The 12,672-nt window shown below is 35.8% G+C and overlaps 1 protein-coding gene across 4 annotated transcripts in view; it reads left to right on the top strand.

The window, feature by feature from the left end:
• The window catches only part of LOC308417120 (cytochrome P450 2C29), a gene marked incomplete at both ends in the record, with an annotated part of 338,086 nt that overhangs the window by 18,854 nt on the left and 306,560 nt on the right, over positions 1-12,672 (top strand). For 3 of the 4 annotated variants that reach the window (XM_080912242.1, XM_080912244.1, XM_080912236.1), the window contains one exon: positions 11,993-12,153. The exons of the other annotated variant lie outside the window; for it this stretch is intronic. In XM_080912242.1, the coding sequence (XP_080768368.1) occupies positions 11,993-12,153 (161 nt within the window). The remainder of the gene's footprint in view (positions 1-11,992; positions 12,154-12,672) is intronic. 4 annotated transcript variants of the gene reach the window in all.

Raw genomic sequence — 12,672 nt, 5'->3', positions numbered from 1 at the left:
GTTTTGCTTTGTGCTGGCAACACAGAGTGCCAGTCGCAGTGAATTAAGCTTCCTTCTTATTCTCAGAAAAAAAATTCTGCTGAGCATCTTCTCTAATCTGACTTTAGCAGAAGCCCCTGTAGGTTTCTGGAAACATCTTTGCCAGAGTCTTTTAGCACTGATTCCCAAATGGCTGTCTGTCTAAATTTACCCACTATGTGGATGTCAAATTCAGTAATTGGCATTTAAACACTTATAAAATTAACAATTGGGATCATCATTTGCATAGGGTAATTGTCCTTTCCAAGCAGTCATATGTAGCTCCCTATCTAAGGGTAGCATCTGAACATTTTATCTTCTCATATTAGCACATTTAATGATTCAGTCATTTTTCCAATCCAATTTGCAGACATTTCTAGGAAAATATTTTTCACAATAGATTTCTTTGACACTGTTATTCTTAAAATTTTTTGTCTTCAAGTCTGCGTGTTCTTTGAGCTATGCATGCAGTTGTGATTTAGATGTGTTTGTTGAAATTGTTATCCCAAAAAAATTGTTGGTGTCAACATTGTGGCTTTCTGTGATGGTCCCCATTTACTGTAAGATGAGACATATTTAATAAGGGGTGCCACGTATACTTACTTTTCAAGGAAATTGAATCTGTCTCTTGCAGAAAGTAATGATTTGGAAAAACTTCTTCACTAAATACAGTATATCATGCCCAACCACCATGTTAGAATATATTCTGGCTTTGGCTTGCTCAAGTATTGATCATCCTGTCACATATACTTTTTTTCTTTTTTTCTATCTTAAAAATTTATTTTAAAAAGAGGAATGCATATACAGATTTTAAAGGCAATTTAGCACAACACTATATGAATATTTTTTGTCAATATTTGATTCTTTTAGAGGTTTGTTATCATGCATTGAAATCACACTAGTTACCATAAGCATAATGTACATGTAGGATAGAACGTAACATAGAAACAGTTTTCTTGGTGAGTATCGATTAATCATAATAATCTTTGAATACCAAAGATTGCCACAAGGCTATATTCTTTGCTCTTGGATAATTAGTGATTTAAAGTCCAGGTGTACCACACTCTGAGAGGATGCTATATTCTTTTATTCCTAAGAAGGACTAAGGCTTTCACTTTTTTTAATTTTTGGCCTTTGTTTTTCTTGAGTTTCATATGGCCTGTGAGATGTTTCTGGGGTGTTCAGAGTTTTCTGGTGTACTAACCAATTATTAGTGACTGCATATTATGTCTGTTTTTTTGTGACTGGATTACATCACTCAGGATGATATTCTCTAAATGCATTCATTTTTTTAGGAATTTCATAAAGTCATCGTTCCTAATAACTGATTAGTACTCCATTGTAGAAATGTACCAATTTTTTATGCATTCATCTACTGAAGGTTATCTGGGTTCTTTCCAACTTCTTTTTTTTAAACGACTTTATTTTGTAAAACAAAGATAAATGTAAAGATTTTAAACATTTTTTGCTTAAAATTAAACATTTTTGTCAGTACTGTTTTTTCAGACATTAAAATAAATTTTACATAAAACCATGTGAATATGTTTTTTAGTCAGTACTTGATTTTTTTCAAGGGCTTGACAGTATGCATTGAAAACCTACTAGTTGCAATAAGCGTAAAGTACATGCAAAACAAAACGCAACATGGAAATAGTCAAAGTCTTTTTGTTTTGTGAATATATGTATATTTTTGTTTTCTTTATTTCTTGGACTTCATACAGTCTGTGAGTTGTTTCTGGGGGAGTGCAAGCCTCTGGTGTTAGCATCCCACTATCAGTGACTACATATTATGTCTGTTCTTTTGTGACTGGGTTATGTCACTCAGGATGATCTTCTCTAGATGCAGCCATTTTCTTAAGAATTTGGTTAAGTCATTGTTTCTGGTGGCTGAGTAGTATTCCATTGTGTATATGTACCACAATTTTTGTATCCATTCCTCTTCTGAAGGACATCTGGGTTCCTTCCAGCTTCTGGCTATTATAAATTCCAACTTCTGGCTATTATAAATAGGGTTGCTATGAACCTTATGGTGCATGTGTCTTTGTTGCATGTTTGAGCATCTCTGCGGTATATGCCCAGGAATGGAAAATGGGATCTTCAGGAAGGACTATGTCCAATTTTCTAAGGAAGTTCCAGACTGGTTTGTAAAGTGGTTGTTCCAGGTTATAACCACATGTAGAGTGGAGGAGTGTTCCTTTTTTCTGCACACTGCTCAGTATCTGCTGTAATCTGAGACTTTGATCTTAGCCTTTCAGACTGGTGTGATGTGGAATCTCAGGGTTGTTTGATATGCATTTTCCTGATGGCTAATGATATCAAGCACATCTTTAGATGTTTCTCAGCCATTCAATATTCCTCAATGGAGAATTCTTTGTTTACCTCTGTACACCACTTTTTTTAATGGGGTTGCTTGATTCTCGGGTGTCTAACTTCTTGAGTTCTTTGTATACCTTGAATACTAGGGTTCTATCAGATGAGGTGTTGGTAAAGATCTTTTTCCAATCTGTTGGCTGCCATTTTGTTTCCATTTCAATGTCTTGCCTTACAGAAGCATAGCAACCTCATTAAGGCCTGTGTATTGATGTCTGACCTTAGAGCATAAGCCACTGGTGTTCTGTTCAGGAAATTTTCTAATGTGCCCATGTGTTTTAATGTTTTCCCTACTATCTCTTCTAAAAGCTTCAGTGCACCTAGTTAAATGTGGAGATCTTTGATCCATTTGCACTTGAGCTTTGTACAAGGAGATAAGAAAGAATATATTTTTATTTTTCTCAATGATGAGTGCTACTTGGCCCAACACCAATGTTGAAGAAGGTGTTTTTTTTCCATTGAATGTTTATACGTCCTTTGTCAAAACTCAAATGATCATATAGTGAGGGCTCATTTATTGATCTTCTATTTTATTCCATTGATCCACGTTCCTATCTCTGTACCATTACCAGCAGTTTTTAGCACAATTGCCATATAATGTACCTTGAGGTCAGGGAATGTGATTCCAGGAGATATTTTCTTGCTGATGTGTATGTATTTCGGTATTCTAGGTCTATTGTTATTTCAGAAGAAATTGTACATTGATCTTTCCAACTCTATGAAGAACTGGGTTAGAATTTTATGGGGATTGCACTGAATATGTAGATTGCTTTTGGTAAGTTAGCCATTTTTACAATGTTGATTCCTCCAATACATGAGATCTTTCCATTTTCTGAGATCTTTCACGAATTCCTTGTTTAGAGGTTGGAAGTTCTTGACATACATGTCTTCAGTTGCTTAGTTAGTGTCGAACCAAGGTATTTCATATTGTTGTGACTATTGTGATGGGTATCTTTTCCCTAATTTCTTTCGCAGCATGTTTGTCCTTGGAGAAGAAAAAAATATAGTTATTAGTTTGAGTTAATTTTTTATTCAGCCACTTTGCTAAACTTGTTTATCAGCTGTAGAAGTTCTCTGGTGGAATTTGTGGGGTCACTTATGTACACTATCATGTCATCTGCAAACAGTGATGTTTTTACTTCTTCCTTTACAATTTGAATCCCTTTGATTTCCTTTTGCTGTCTAATTGCTCTGGCCAGAACTTCAAGTACTATGTTAGATAGGTGAGGGAAGAGTGGGCAGCCATGTCTAGTCCCTGATTTTAGTGGGATTGCTTCAATTTTTTCACCTTTACGTTTGATGTTGTCTCTTGGTTTCCTGTATATTGCTTTTATTATGTTTAGGTATGGGCCTTGGATTCCTGTTCTTTCCAAGACTTTTAACATGAAGAGGTCTTAAATTTTGTCAAATTCTTTCTCAGCATCTAGTGAGATGACCATGTAATTTTTTTTCTTTTTGATTGTTAATATGGTAGATTACATGGGTGAATTGCTGGTATTAAGGCATTATTGTTATCTCAATAGATTATCTCACGACTTTTCCAGCATCTGTTTTCATTTGAGTTTTAGATCTTGGCCAATCTGGCTGGTGTGAGGTGGAATCTCAGGGTTGTTTTGATTTGCATTTCCCTGATGGCTAAGGATGTCAAGCACATCCTCAGATGTTTCTCAGAAATTCGATATTCCTCAGCTGACATTGTTTTCTTTACCTCTGTAACCCATTTTTATAGGGTTGTTTGATTGTCTTTTGTCTAGCTTTTTGAGTTCTTTGTATACCTTGGATATTAGGCCTCTATCTGATGTGGAGTTGGTAAAGATCTTTTCCCATTCTGTTGGCTGCAATTTTGTTTTCTTGACAATGTCCTTAGCCTTACAGAAACTTTGCAATCTCATTAAGCCCCATTTGTTAATCTTTGACCTTAGAGCTTCAGCCATTGGTGTTTTGTTCAGAAAATTTTCTCCTGTGCCTATGTGTTCAAAGGTTTTCCCTAATTTCTCATCTAATAGTTTCAGTGTATCTGGTTAATGTGGTGGTCTTTGATGCACTTACACTTGAGCTTTGTACAAGGAGATAGAAAAGGGTCTATTTTCATGCGTTTGCATGGTTATTACCAGTTGGACCAGCATCATTTGTTGAATAGGCTGTTCTTTTTCCAATGAGAGTTTATGGCTTCTTTGTCAAAAATCAGGTTACAATATACCTGAGGGCTCATTTCTAGATCTTCTATTCTATTCCATTGATCTACATGCCTATTTCTGTACCAGTACCATGCAGTTTTCAGCACAATTGCCTTGTAATATAGCTTGAGGTCAGGGATAGTGATTCCCGCAGATGTTTCCTTGTTGTTGAGGATGGATTTCACAATTCTAGGTCTTCTTTTATTCCAGAGAAAATTGCACATTAGTCTTTCCAATTCAATGAAAAACTGGGTTGGAATTTTGATGGGGACTGCATTAAATCTGTAGATTGCTTTTGGTAGGATGGTCATTTTTAAATTGTGGATCCTTCCAATCCATGGGCATGAGAGATCTTCCATTTTCTAATATCATCCTCAATTTCATTCTTTAGAGGTTTGATGTTCTTCTCATACAGGTCCTTCACTTGCTTAGTTAGAGTCACACCAAGGTATTTCATTGTTTTTGTGACGATTGTGAAGGATATGTTTTCCCTAATTTTTTTCTCCACATGTTTGTCCTTTGAGTATAGGAAAGCTACTAGTTTGTTTGAGTTAATTTTGTATCCAGCCACATTGCTGACCTAGTTTATCACCTGTAGGAGTTCTCTGGTGGAATTTTTGGGGTCACTTAAGTACACTATCATGTCATCAGCAAAGAGTGATATTTTTATCTCTTCCTTTCTGATTTGTATCCCCTTGATCTCCTTTTGCTGTCTAATTGCTCCAGCCAGGACTTCCAGTACTATGTTGAATAGGTTGGGGGAGATTGGGCAGCCTTGTCGAGTCCCTGATTTTAGTGGGAATGCTTCAAGTTTCCCACCGTTAAGTTTGATGTTGGCTGTTGGTTTGCTGTATATTGCTTTTATTATGATTAAATATGAACTTTGAATTCCAGTTCTTTCCAGGACTTTTAACATGAAGGTGTGTTGGATTTTGTCAAATGCTTTCTCAGCATCTAGTGAGATGACCATGTGGTTTTGTTCTTTGAGTTTGTTTATACTGTGGATTACATTGATGGATTTACTTATATTAAACCATCCTTGCATTATGGTGATGAAGCCAACTTGGGCATGAAGAATGCTCATTTTGATGTGTTCTTGGATTCGGTTTGCAAGGATTTTGTTGAGTATTTTTGTGTCAAGGTTCATAAGTGAGATTGGTCTGAAGTTCTCTTTCCTTGTAGCCTCTTTGTGTGGTTTAGGTATGAGGGTTATTGTAGGGTCAAAAAATGAGTTAGGTAGTATTCCATCTGATTCTAACTTGTGGAATTGTTTGGATAGTATTTGTCTTATATTTGCAGTAAATGTCTTATAAAATTCTGCATTGAACCTGTCTGAACCTGGGCTTTTTTTGGTTGGGAGGGTTTTGATGACTTTTTCTATTTCTTTAGGTGTTATGGGAATATTTAGATGGTTTACTTGATCCTGGTTTAACTTTAGGATCTTGTATCTGTCTAGGAATTCATCCATTTCCTCCAAATTTTCCAATTTTGTGGAGTATAAGGTTTTGTAGTAGGATCTGATGATTTCTTGAATTTCCTCAGTTTCAGTTGTTATGTCTCCACATTCCTTTCTTATTTTGTTAATATGGATATTCTCTCTTTGCCCTCTAGTTGGTCTCGCTACGGGTTTATCAATCTTGTTGATTTTTCCAAAGAACCAACTCTTGGTTTTGTTGATTTTTTCAATGGTTCTTTTTGTTTCTATGTGGACTATTTCTGCCCTAATTTTGATTATATCTTGCCGTCTACTCTTCTTGGGTATATCTGCTTCCTTTTGTTCTAGGGCTTTTAGCTGTGCTGTCAGGTTGCTGATGTTAGCTCTCTCCAGTTTTTTTTGGAAGTACTTAGGGCTCTAAGTTTCCTGTCAGTACTGCTTTTATTGAATCCCGTAAGTTTGGGTATGTTGAGTTTTCATTTTCATTGAATTCTAGAAAATCCTTCATTTCTTTCTTTATTTCTTCTTTGACCCTGCTATCATTTAGTAGAGCATAGTTTAGTTTCCATGTGCATGTGGGCTTTTATTGTCTTTGTTGTTGTTAAAGACCAGCTGTAGACCATGGTGATCTGAGAGGATGCATGGGAGTATTCCAATCTTCTTATATCGATTGAGGCTTCTTCTGTGTCCAATTATGTGGTCAATTTTTGAAAAGGTGCCATGGGGTGATGAGAAGAAGGTGTATCCTTTTACTTTAGGATGATATGTTCTGTAGATATCTATTAACTCTAGTTGGTTCGAAGTCTCTGCTAGTTTTGCAGTGTCCTTGTTCAGTTTCTGTTTCCATGATCGGTCCATTGGTGAGAGTGGGGTGTTAAAGTCTCCCACTATTATTATGTGGGGTGAAATGTATTTCTTGAGCTTTAGTAGGGTTTCTTTTATGAATGTAGCTGCTTTTCAACTTGGAGCATATGTCAAGGATTGAGAGTTCCTCCTAGCAGATTTTCCCTGTAATGAGAAAAAAGTTTCCTTCTTTATCTTTTTTGATATCTTTTGGTTGGAAATTTAATTTATTCAATATTAGAATAGCCACTCCAGCTTGCTTCTTGGAACTGTTTGCTTGCAAGTTTTTTTTTCACCCTTTTACTCTGAGATAGTGTCTGTGTTTGTCTCTGATATGAGTTTCCTGTATGCAGCAAAATGCTGGATTTTGCTTATGTATCCAGACTGATAGCCTATGTCTCTTTATTGGGAAGTTGAGTCCATTTATGTTGATTGATATCAAGGAATAGTGGTTTCTGTTTCCTGCTATTATTGTTTTTGTAGGTTGAGTTTTGTCTGTGTCTTTATCTTCTTTTGGTTTTCTTGCTTAGGAGTTTTCTTGTTTTTACTAGGATGTAGTTCCCCTCTTTTTATTAGGTTTTTCACCTAAAATAAGTTGTAGTGCTGGGTTTTTGGTAAGATATTGTATAAATTTAGATTTGTCTTCAAATATCTTCATCTCTCCATCTATGGTGATTGATAGTTTTGCTGGTATAGCAGATTGGGCTGGCACTTGTGTTCTCTTAGGGTGTGCATGATGTCTGTCCAGGCTCTTCTAGCTTTCATAGTCTCTGTTGAGAAATCGGGTGTGATTCTGGTTGGCCTGCCTTTATATGTTTACCTGACCTTATCCCCATACTGCTTTTAGTATTCTTTCTTTGCTTTGGGCACTTGGTGTTTTGACTGTTATGTGTCGGGAGGTATTTCTTTTCTGGTCCATCCTATTTGGAGTTCTGAAGGCTTCTTTTATGCTCCTGGTCATCTCATTCTTGAGGGTAGGGAACTTTTCTTTTACGATTTTGTTGAAGATATTTACTGTGCCTCTTAGTTGATACTCTTCTCCCTCTTCTATTTCTTTTATCCTTAGGTTCCATCTACTCATTGTGTCCTGGATTTCCTGGACATTTTGGGTTAGGAGCTTTTTGTTGTTTGTATCTTCTCTGGCTGTTTTGTCTATGTTTACAATGTTGTCTTCTGCACCCGAGATTCTCTCTTCCTTCTCTTGTAGTCTATTGGAAATGCTTGCTTATGTGACTCCTGATTTCTTTTTAAGGTGTTCTACCTCTAGGGTTATCTCTTTTAGTGTTTTCTTTATTGTGTCAATTTCCGTTTTAAATTTCCTCTTCCATTCCTTCATCTCTTTGGTTCTGTTTTCCTCTAGTTCTTTGAGTTCGTTGAGTGTTTTTCTTGTTTCCTCTTTAAAAGCTTCAGAATCTTTTTGCTTTTCCTCCCTTTCTTGTTTATGTATCTCTATCAGAATCTTGAGGTATGATTTCAGGTCTGAGTCTTCTTTTCCTGGAGTGTTTGGCATTCCAATGTTTGCTGTTATGGGAGAGCTGGGTTCTGGTATTGCTAGTTTGTCTTGGTTTCCTTGGGACATACTCTTTCACTTTCCTCTTGCCATTTTGTTGTCAGTGATATGTTCTTGCTTTCTCTTTTATTTGGTCTGTGTCCTTGGATCTCCACTGGTCCAGGTGTCAGATTGGCCGAGCCCTGTTCTGCGCCCTGAAGTCACGGCCAGGTAGAAAAATAAGTTCCAAAGTTGCGTTCCTGGTCCCTGGATCAGTCAGGGCTGGGGGTGTTTTTACTGTGTGCACACCGCAGAGATCTTTCTGCTCCCTTGCTGCCCATATCTCCTACTCACCAGTTTTTAAAGCTATATGAGCTGCTGATCTGGGTGGCAGATGGGCCGCACCCTCGATACTTAGTATTTTGACTATTGTTCTAATAAAACACATAAGAAACCCCAAATCTTTAAAATTCACAGAGGAACTTTGAAAATATTTTTTTTGTGGGAGGAATATAAAGTCATATTTTTTTTATCTTACAACTTTATTTTTTAAAACAACAAAGATACATGCACGAATTTTAAAGGCATTTTGGCATGAATTGTATGAATATATTTTTGTCCGTATTGGATTTTTTAGACGTTTGATAGTATGAATTGAAATCTTACTAGTTAAAATGAGCATAAAGTTCTTGTAATACAAAACATAACATGGAAATAGTTAAAGTTTTCTTGGTGTGTAAAGATTACACATAATGAAAATTATGTAAAAATATTTTCTAACTAAATCATTTTTAAACTAAATATGAACACTCACACTATAGAGTACTACTTAGCTATTCAAAACAAAGACTTTATAAAATTCTTAGGATAATGTATAGGATTGGTAGATATCCTGAGTGAGGTAACTCAGTCACAAAATACACAAGGTATGCACTCCCTGATAAGTGGATATTAGCATAAAAGCTCAGAATACCCATGATACAATTCACAGACCAAATGAAGCTCAAGAAGAAGAAAAGATATAACATGTATGCTTTAGTTTTTCTTAGAAGGTAGGACATACAGAGACAAGGTGTGGATCTGAGCCTGGAGGACAGGCCATCAAGAGACTTCCTCACCTGGGTATCAGTCCATATGCAAAAACAAATTTCAGATACTATTGAGAATGCCAAAAAGTGCTTGCTTAGAGGAGCCTGATATATCTGTCTCCTGACAGGCTCTGTCTGAGTCTGACAAATACAGAGGATGATTCTCATAGTCAACCATTGGACTGAGCACAGGGTCCTAAATCAAGGAGCTAGAGAAATGACTGAAGGAGCTGAAGTGGTTTGAATCCCATAAGAGCAACAATATCGACCAAGTAGAGCTCCCCAGCTTCAGCCCTTCCAAGGATTAAACCACTATCCATGGAGTACCCATGGAATATCCATGGCTCCAGTTGCATATGTAGCAGAGGATAAACTTTTTGGCATCAGTGGGAGAAGAGGCCCTTGGTTCTGGGAAGGCTCAATTTCCCAGTGTAGAAAAAGACAGGGCAGGGAAGCAGGTATGGGTAGCTGGTTGGGTGAATACCCTCACAGAATCAGGAGAAGGGAATTAGGATGGGGATTTCTGGAGGGGAAAGCAGGAAAGGGGATAACATTTGAAATATAAATAAGTAAAATATCCAAATAGGGCATGACATTCGGCAAAATGCATTGCATTCAATGATAAAATGGAAAAAGGAAATCTCTATAACCATGGTTTTGTTTCCCCCCCTAGAATACGTAAGATATAATTTATTTTACTTAACACTATTTTAAAAATTCACAGAGAACAAACTGACTGTTCTTGATGTTGTACAATCTTCCTATGTAACAATGAGCAATTTTTTAATTTTTTAGTATTTTATTAGATATTCTATGTATTTACATTTCAAATGTTATCCCCTCCCCTCACTCTCTTCCTCCCTTCCCTTTCTTCTATGAAGATGTTCCCTCTCCCAAACACCCACTGCCACCTGATCGCCATGAAATTTGCCTACACTGAAGGAATGAGCCTTCACTAGATCAAAGATTTCTCCTCCTATTGATGCAAAACACAACCATTCTCTGCTACATATGTGGCTGGAGCCACGTGTCTTCCCATGTGTACCCTTTCAACTTCTATACTTCAGTCTTATTATATATGGATATAATATATCCATAACCACAATTTTTTTGTTACAGATTGTTGGAAAAACAGTAATGAAAAATTTTATAAGCAAAATAGAAAACAGGATAAATAGTCCTTTCTTTCCCAATTGCATTTGTGAAATCCAAGGATGAATCTAATTTTATCTCTGTTTTTTCAGCAGAGTTACTATGTGCTTGCATACCCTAATCTTTCATGCCCACTTCCTCCTTTTATACTTCCCTCCTTTTCTTTTTTCTTCTTTTTTCCTTCCTTCCTTTAACCCACCCTCTATCTTCTTATTCAATTGTGGTCATGCACATATATTAATTATATTAATTTTAAATGACAGCAAAGCAGGAAAGAGAACATTTTATTTTAGAATGTAATGATGGGTCATTTTATTAATATGTCATAATCAATGTAACGATTGTCATGTCAGACATCAGGCTTGCCTAAAATGTTGTGTTATTTCAGCATGTGACTTAAAGCTACCTTTACTGTCTACTGACGTTAAAAAGAATTCCTTATCTTTTTTAAACATGATTTTCATTATATTAACATATCCTAATTCCATATTATAAAATGAGTATGTCAGTACTGAACATACTCAAAATATATGTGATATGGCCTAGATTTTATTTGGAAAAAGATGTGACCTTGTTAAAGGAGCTCTACACTTATTTCTCATGGTAGTTTGGAATAAGAGCATGAGATGTTCATATGACAGTTTCTGACAACTCTCTAGCTGGCTGTCACACAATTTGTATTTTCCAGTTTAAACAACTCAAATATTACAAAGCTATGCGTGGCTCACTTTCAAAATCTGAGCATGTTGAGGGATACATGCCTTAAATATAGATACTTTCTGAAGATAGTCATTATTAAGCTAGTTATAAATTAATAATTTGTAATGGAACAATTTTTTCCTCTCATATGTAAACTCACCTGCAGTGTTGCTTTTTCCAATTTCTTTGGATCAAAAATTGTGGTTTTGGTTTACTGATTGTGAATACAGAACTTCCAGGTATATACTTTACTATTTCTTTCTGAGAATCATATAGCACATAGGCAGTGCAATAAGATATACTTTCTCAATTTCTGAAATTATATGATTATACTTTTTGCTTGTTTTCTGTCAGTAAAAAATAGAGCTAAAACTTTTGAAGTGGTTTGATAGATGTGCGCCCTATGATTTTTAAATATGTAAGATTATACACATCAATGTGATGCAAAATTTTAAGCATTATATCAGCATAGAAATTTGATAACAATGATTTTGGAAAATGTTTACAAACCTAAAAATCTTGGTTTTCCCCCAGAAATTCACCCCAAATTTAAGATCAAAATGATGTGTCAATTTTATATATAGCAAATAATGAGCTGTTAGAAAAAATGTAGGCAAGATATAGTTTCAAACTCCTAAAAAATTTTTAGGTGTTAACAGAAGCAATGTATGTTCTTTGTCCATTTTAATGTTATTTTTCTAATTGTTTTCTAAATCTTCAGGCTCACCCTGTGACCCCACCTTCATCCTGAGCTGTGCTCCATGCAATATCATCTGCTCCATTATTTTCAAGAATCGTTTTGATTATAAGGATAGGGACTTACTTATCTTGGTGGAAAAAATAAATGAGATTGTCAAGATTCTGAGCTCCTCATGGATACAGGTGAAGTCAAGACACATATGGTGCTTTATGATCACAGATCAAATTCAGAATGAGCAAAAAATGAGATTAAAAAAGACAACTTGGTTCTGACCAATGTATTATGGAAAGGATATCTGGAAGGGAAGCTGACGCCCTTTGTTAGGCAAATAGCAAAAGTAAAGGTCAGAGGCTATTTTGGCTCAATTCTGGCTCCCTATTCATTGACATTCCCATTAATGTACACAGAATTTTAGGTATAAAGTACATATTTACATCTAGAAGTATGACCAATCTTTCACAAGACATATTTCTGTGCAACATTCTTGTTCTCCTTAAATATTAAGCAGTGTTCGACATATTTCTGAGCAAGAATATTTTAGCTTAGAAGTAATATTCTCATAGTTGGATGAATATTAGTGGTAATGAAATCTCTCTTGAAACCAAGAGTTTTTTCAGTAGTTTGAGATTTGAGTCACAATCCTAGTAATGAGGATACGGGTGGAAATGAGAATATGCTATGTGAAGCACAGATATCCTTAC

The sequence above is a fragment of the Micromys minutus genome (genome assembly GCF_963924665.1).
Source record: "Micromys minutus genome assembly, chromosome: 2".
Classification (NCBI taxonomy): domain Eukaryota; kingdom Metazoa; phylum Chordata; class Mammalia; order Rodentia; family Muridae; genus Micromys; species Micromys minutus.
Note: the sequence above shows the minus strand (reverse complement) of the source record. Positions and strands in the feature narration are given on the sequence as shown.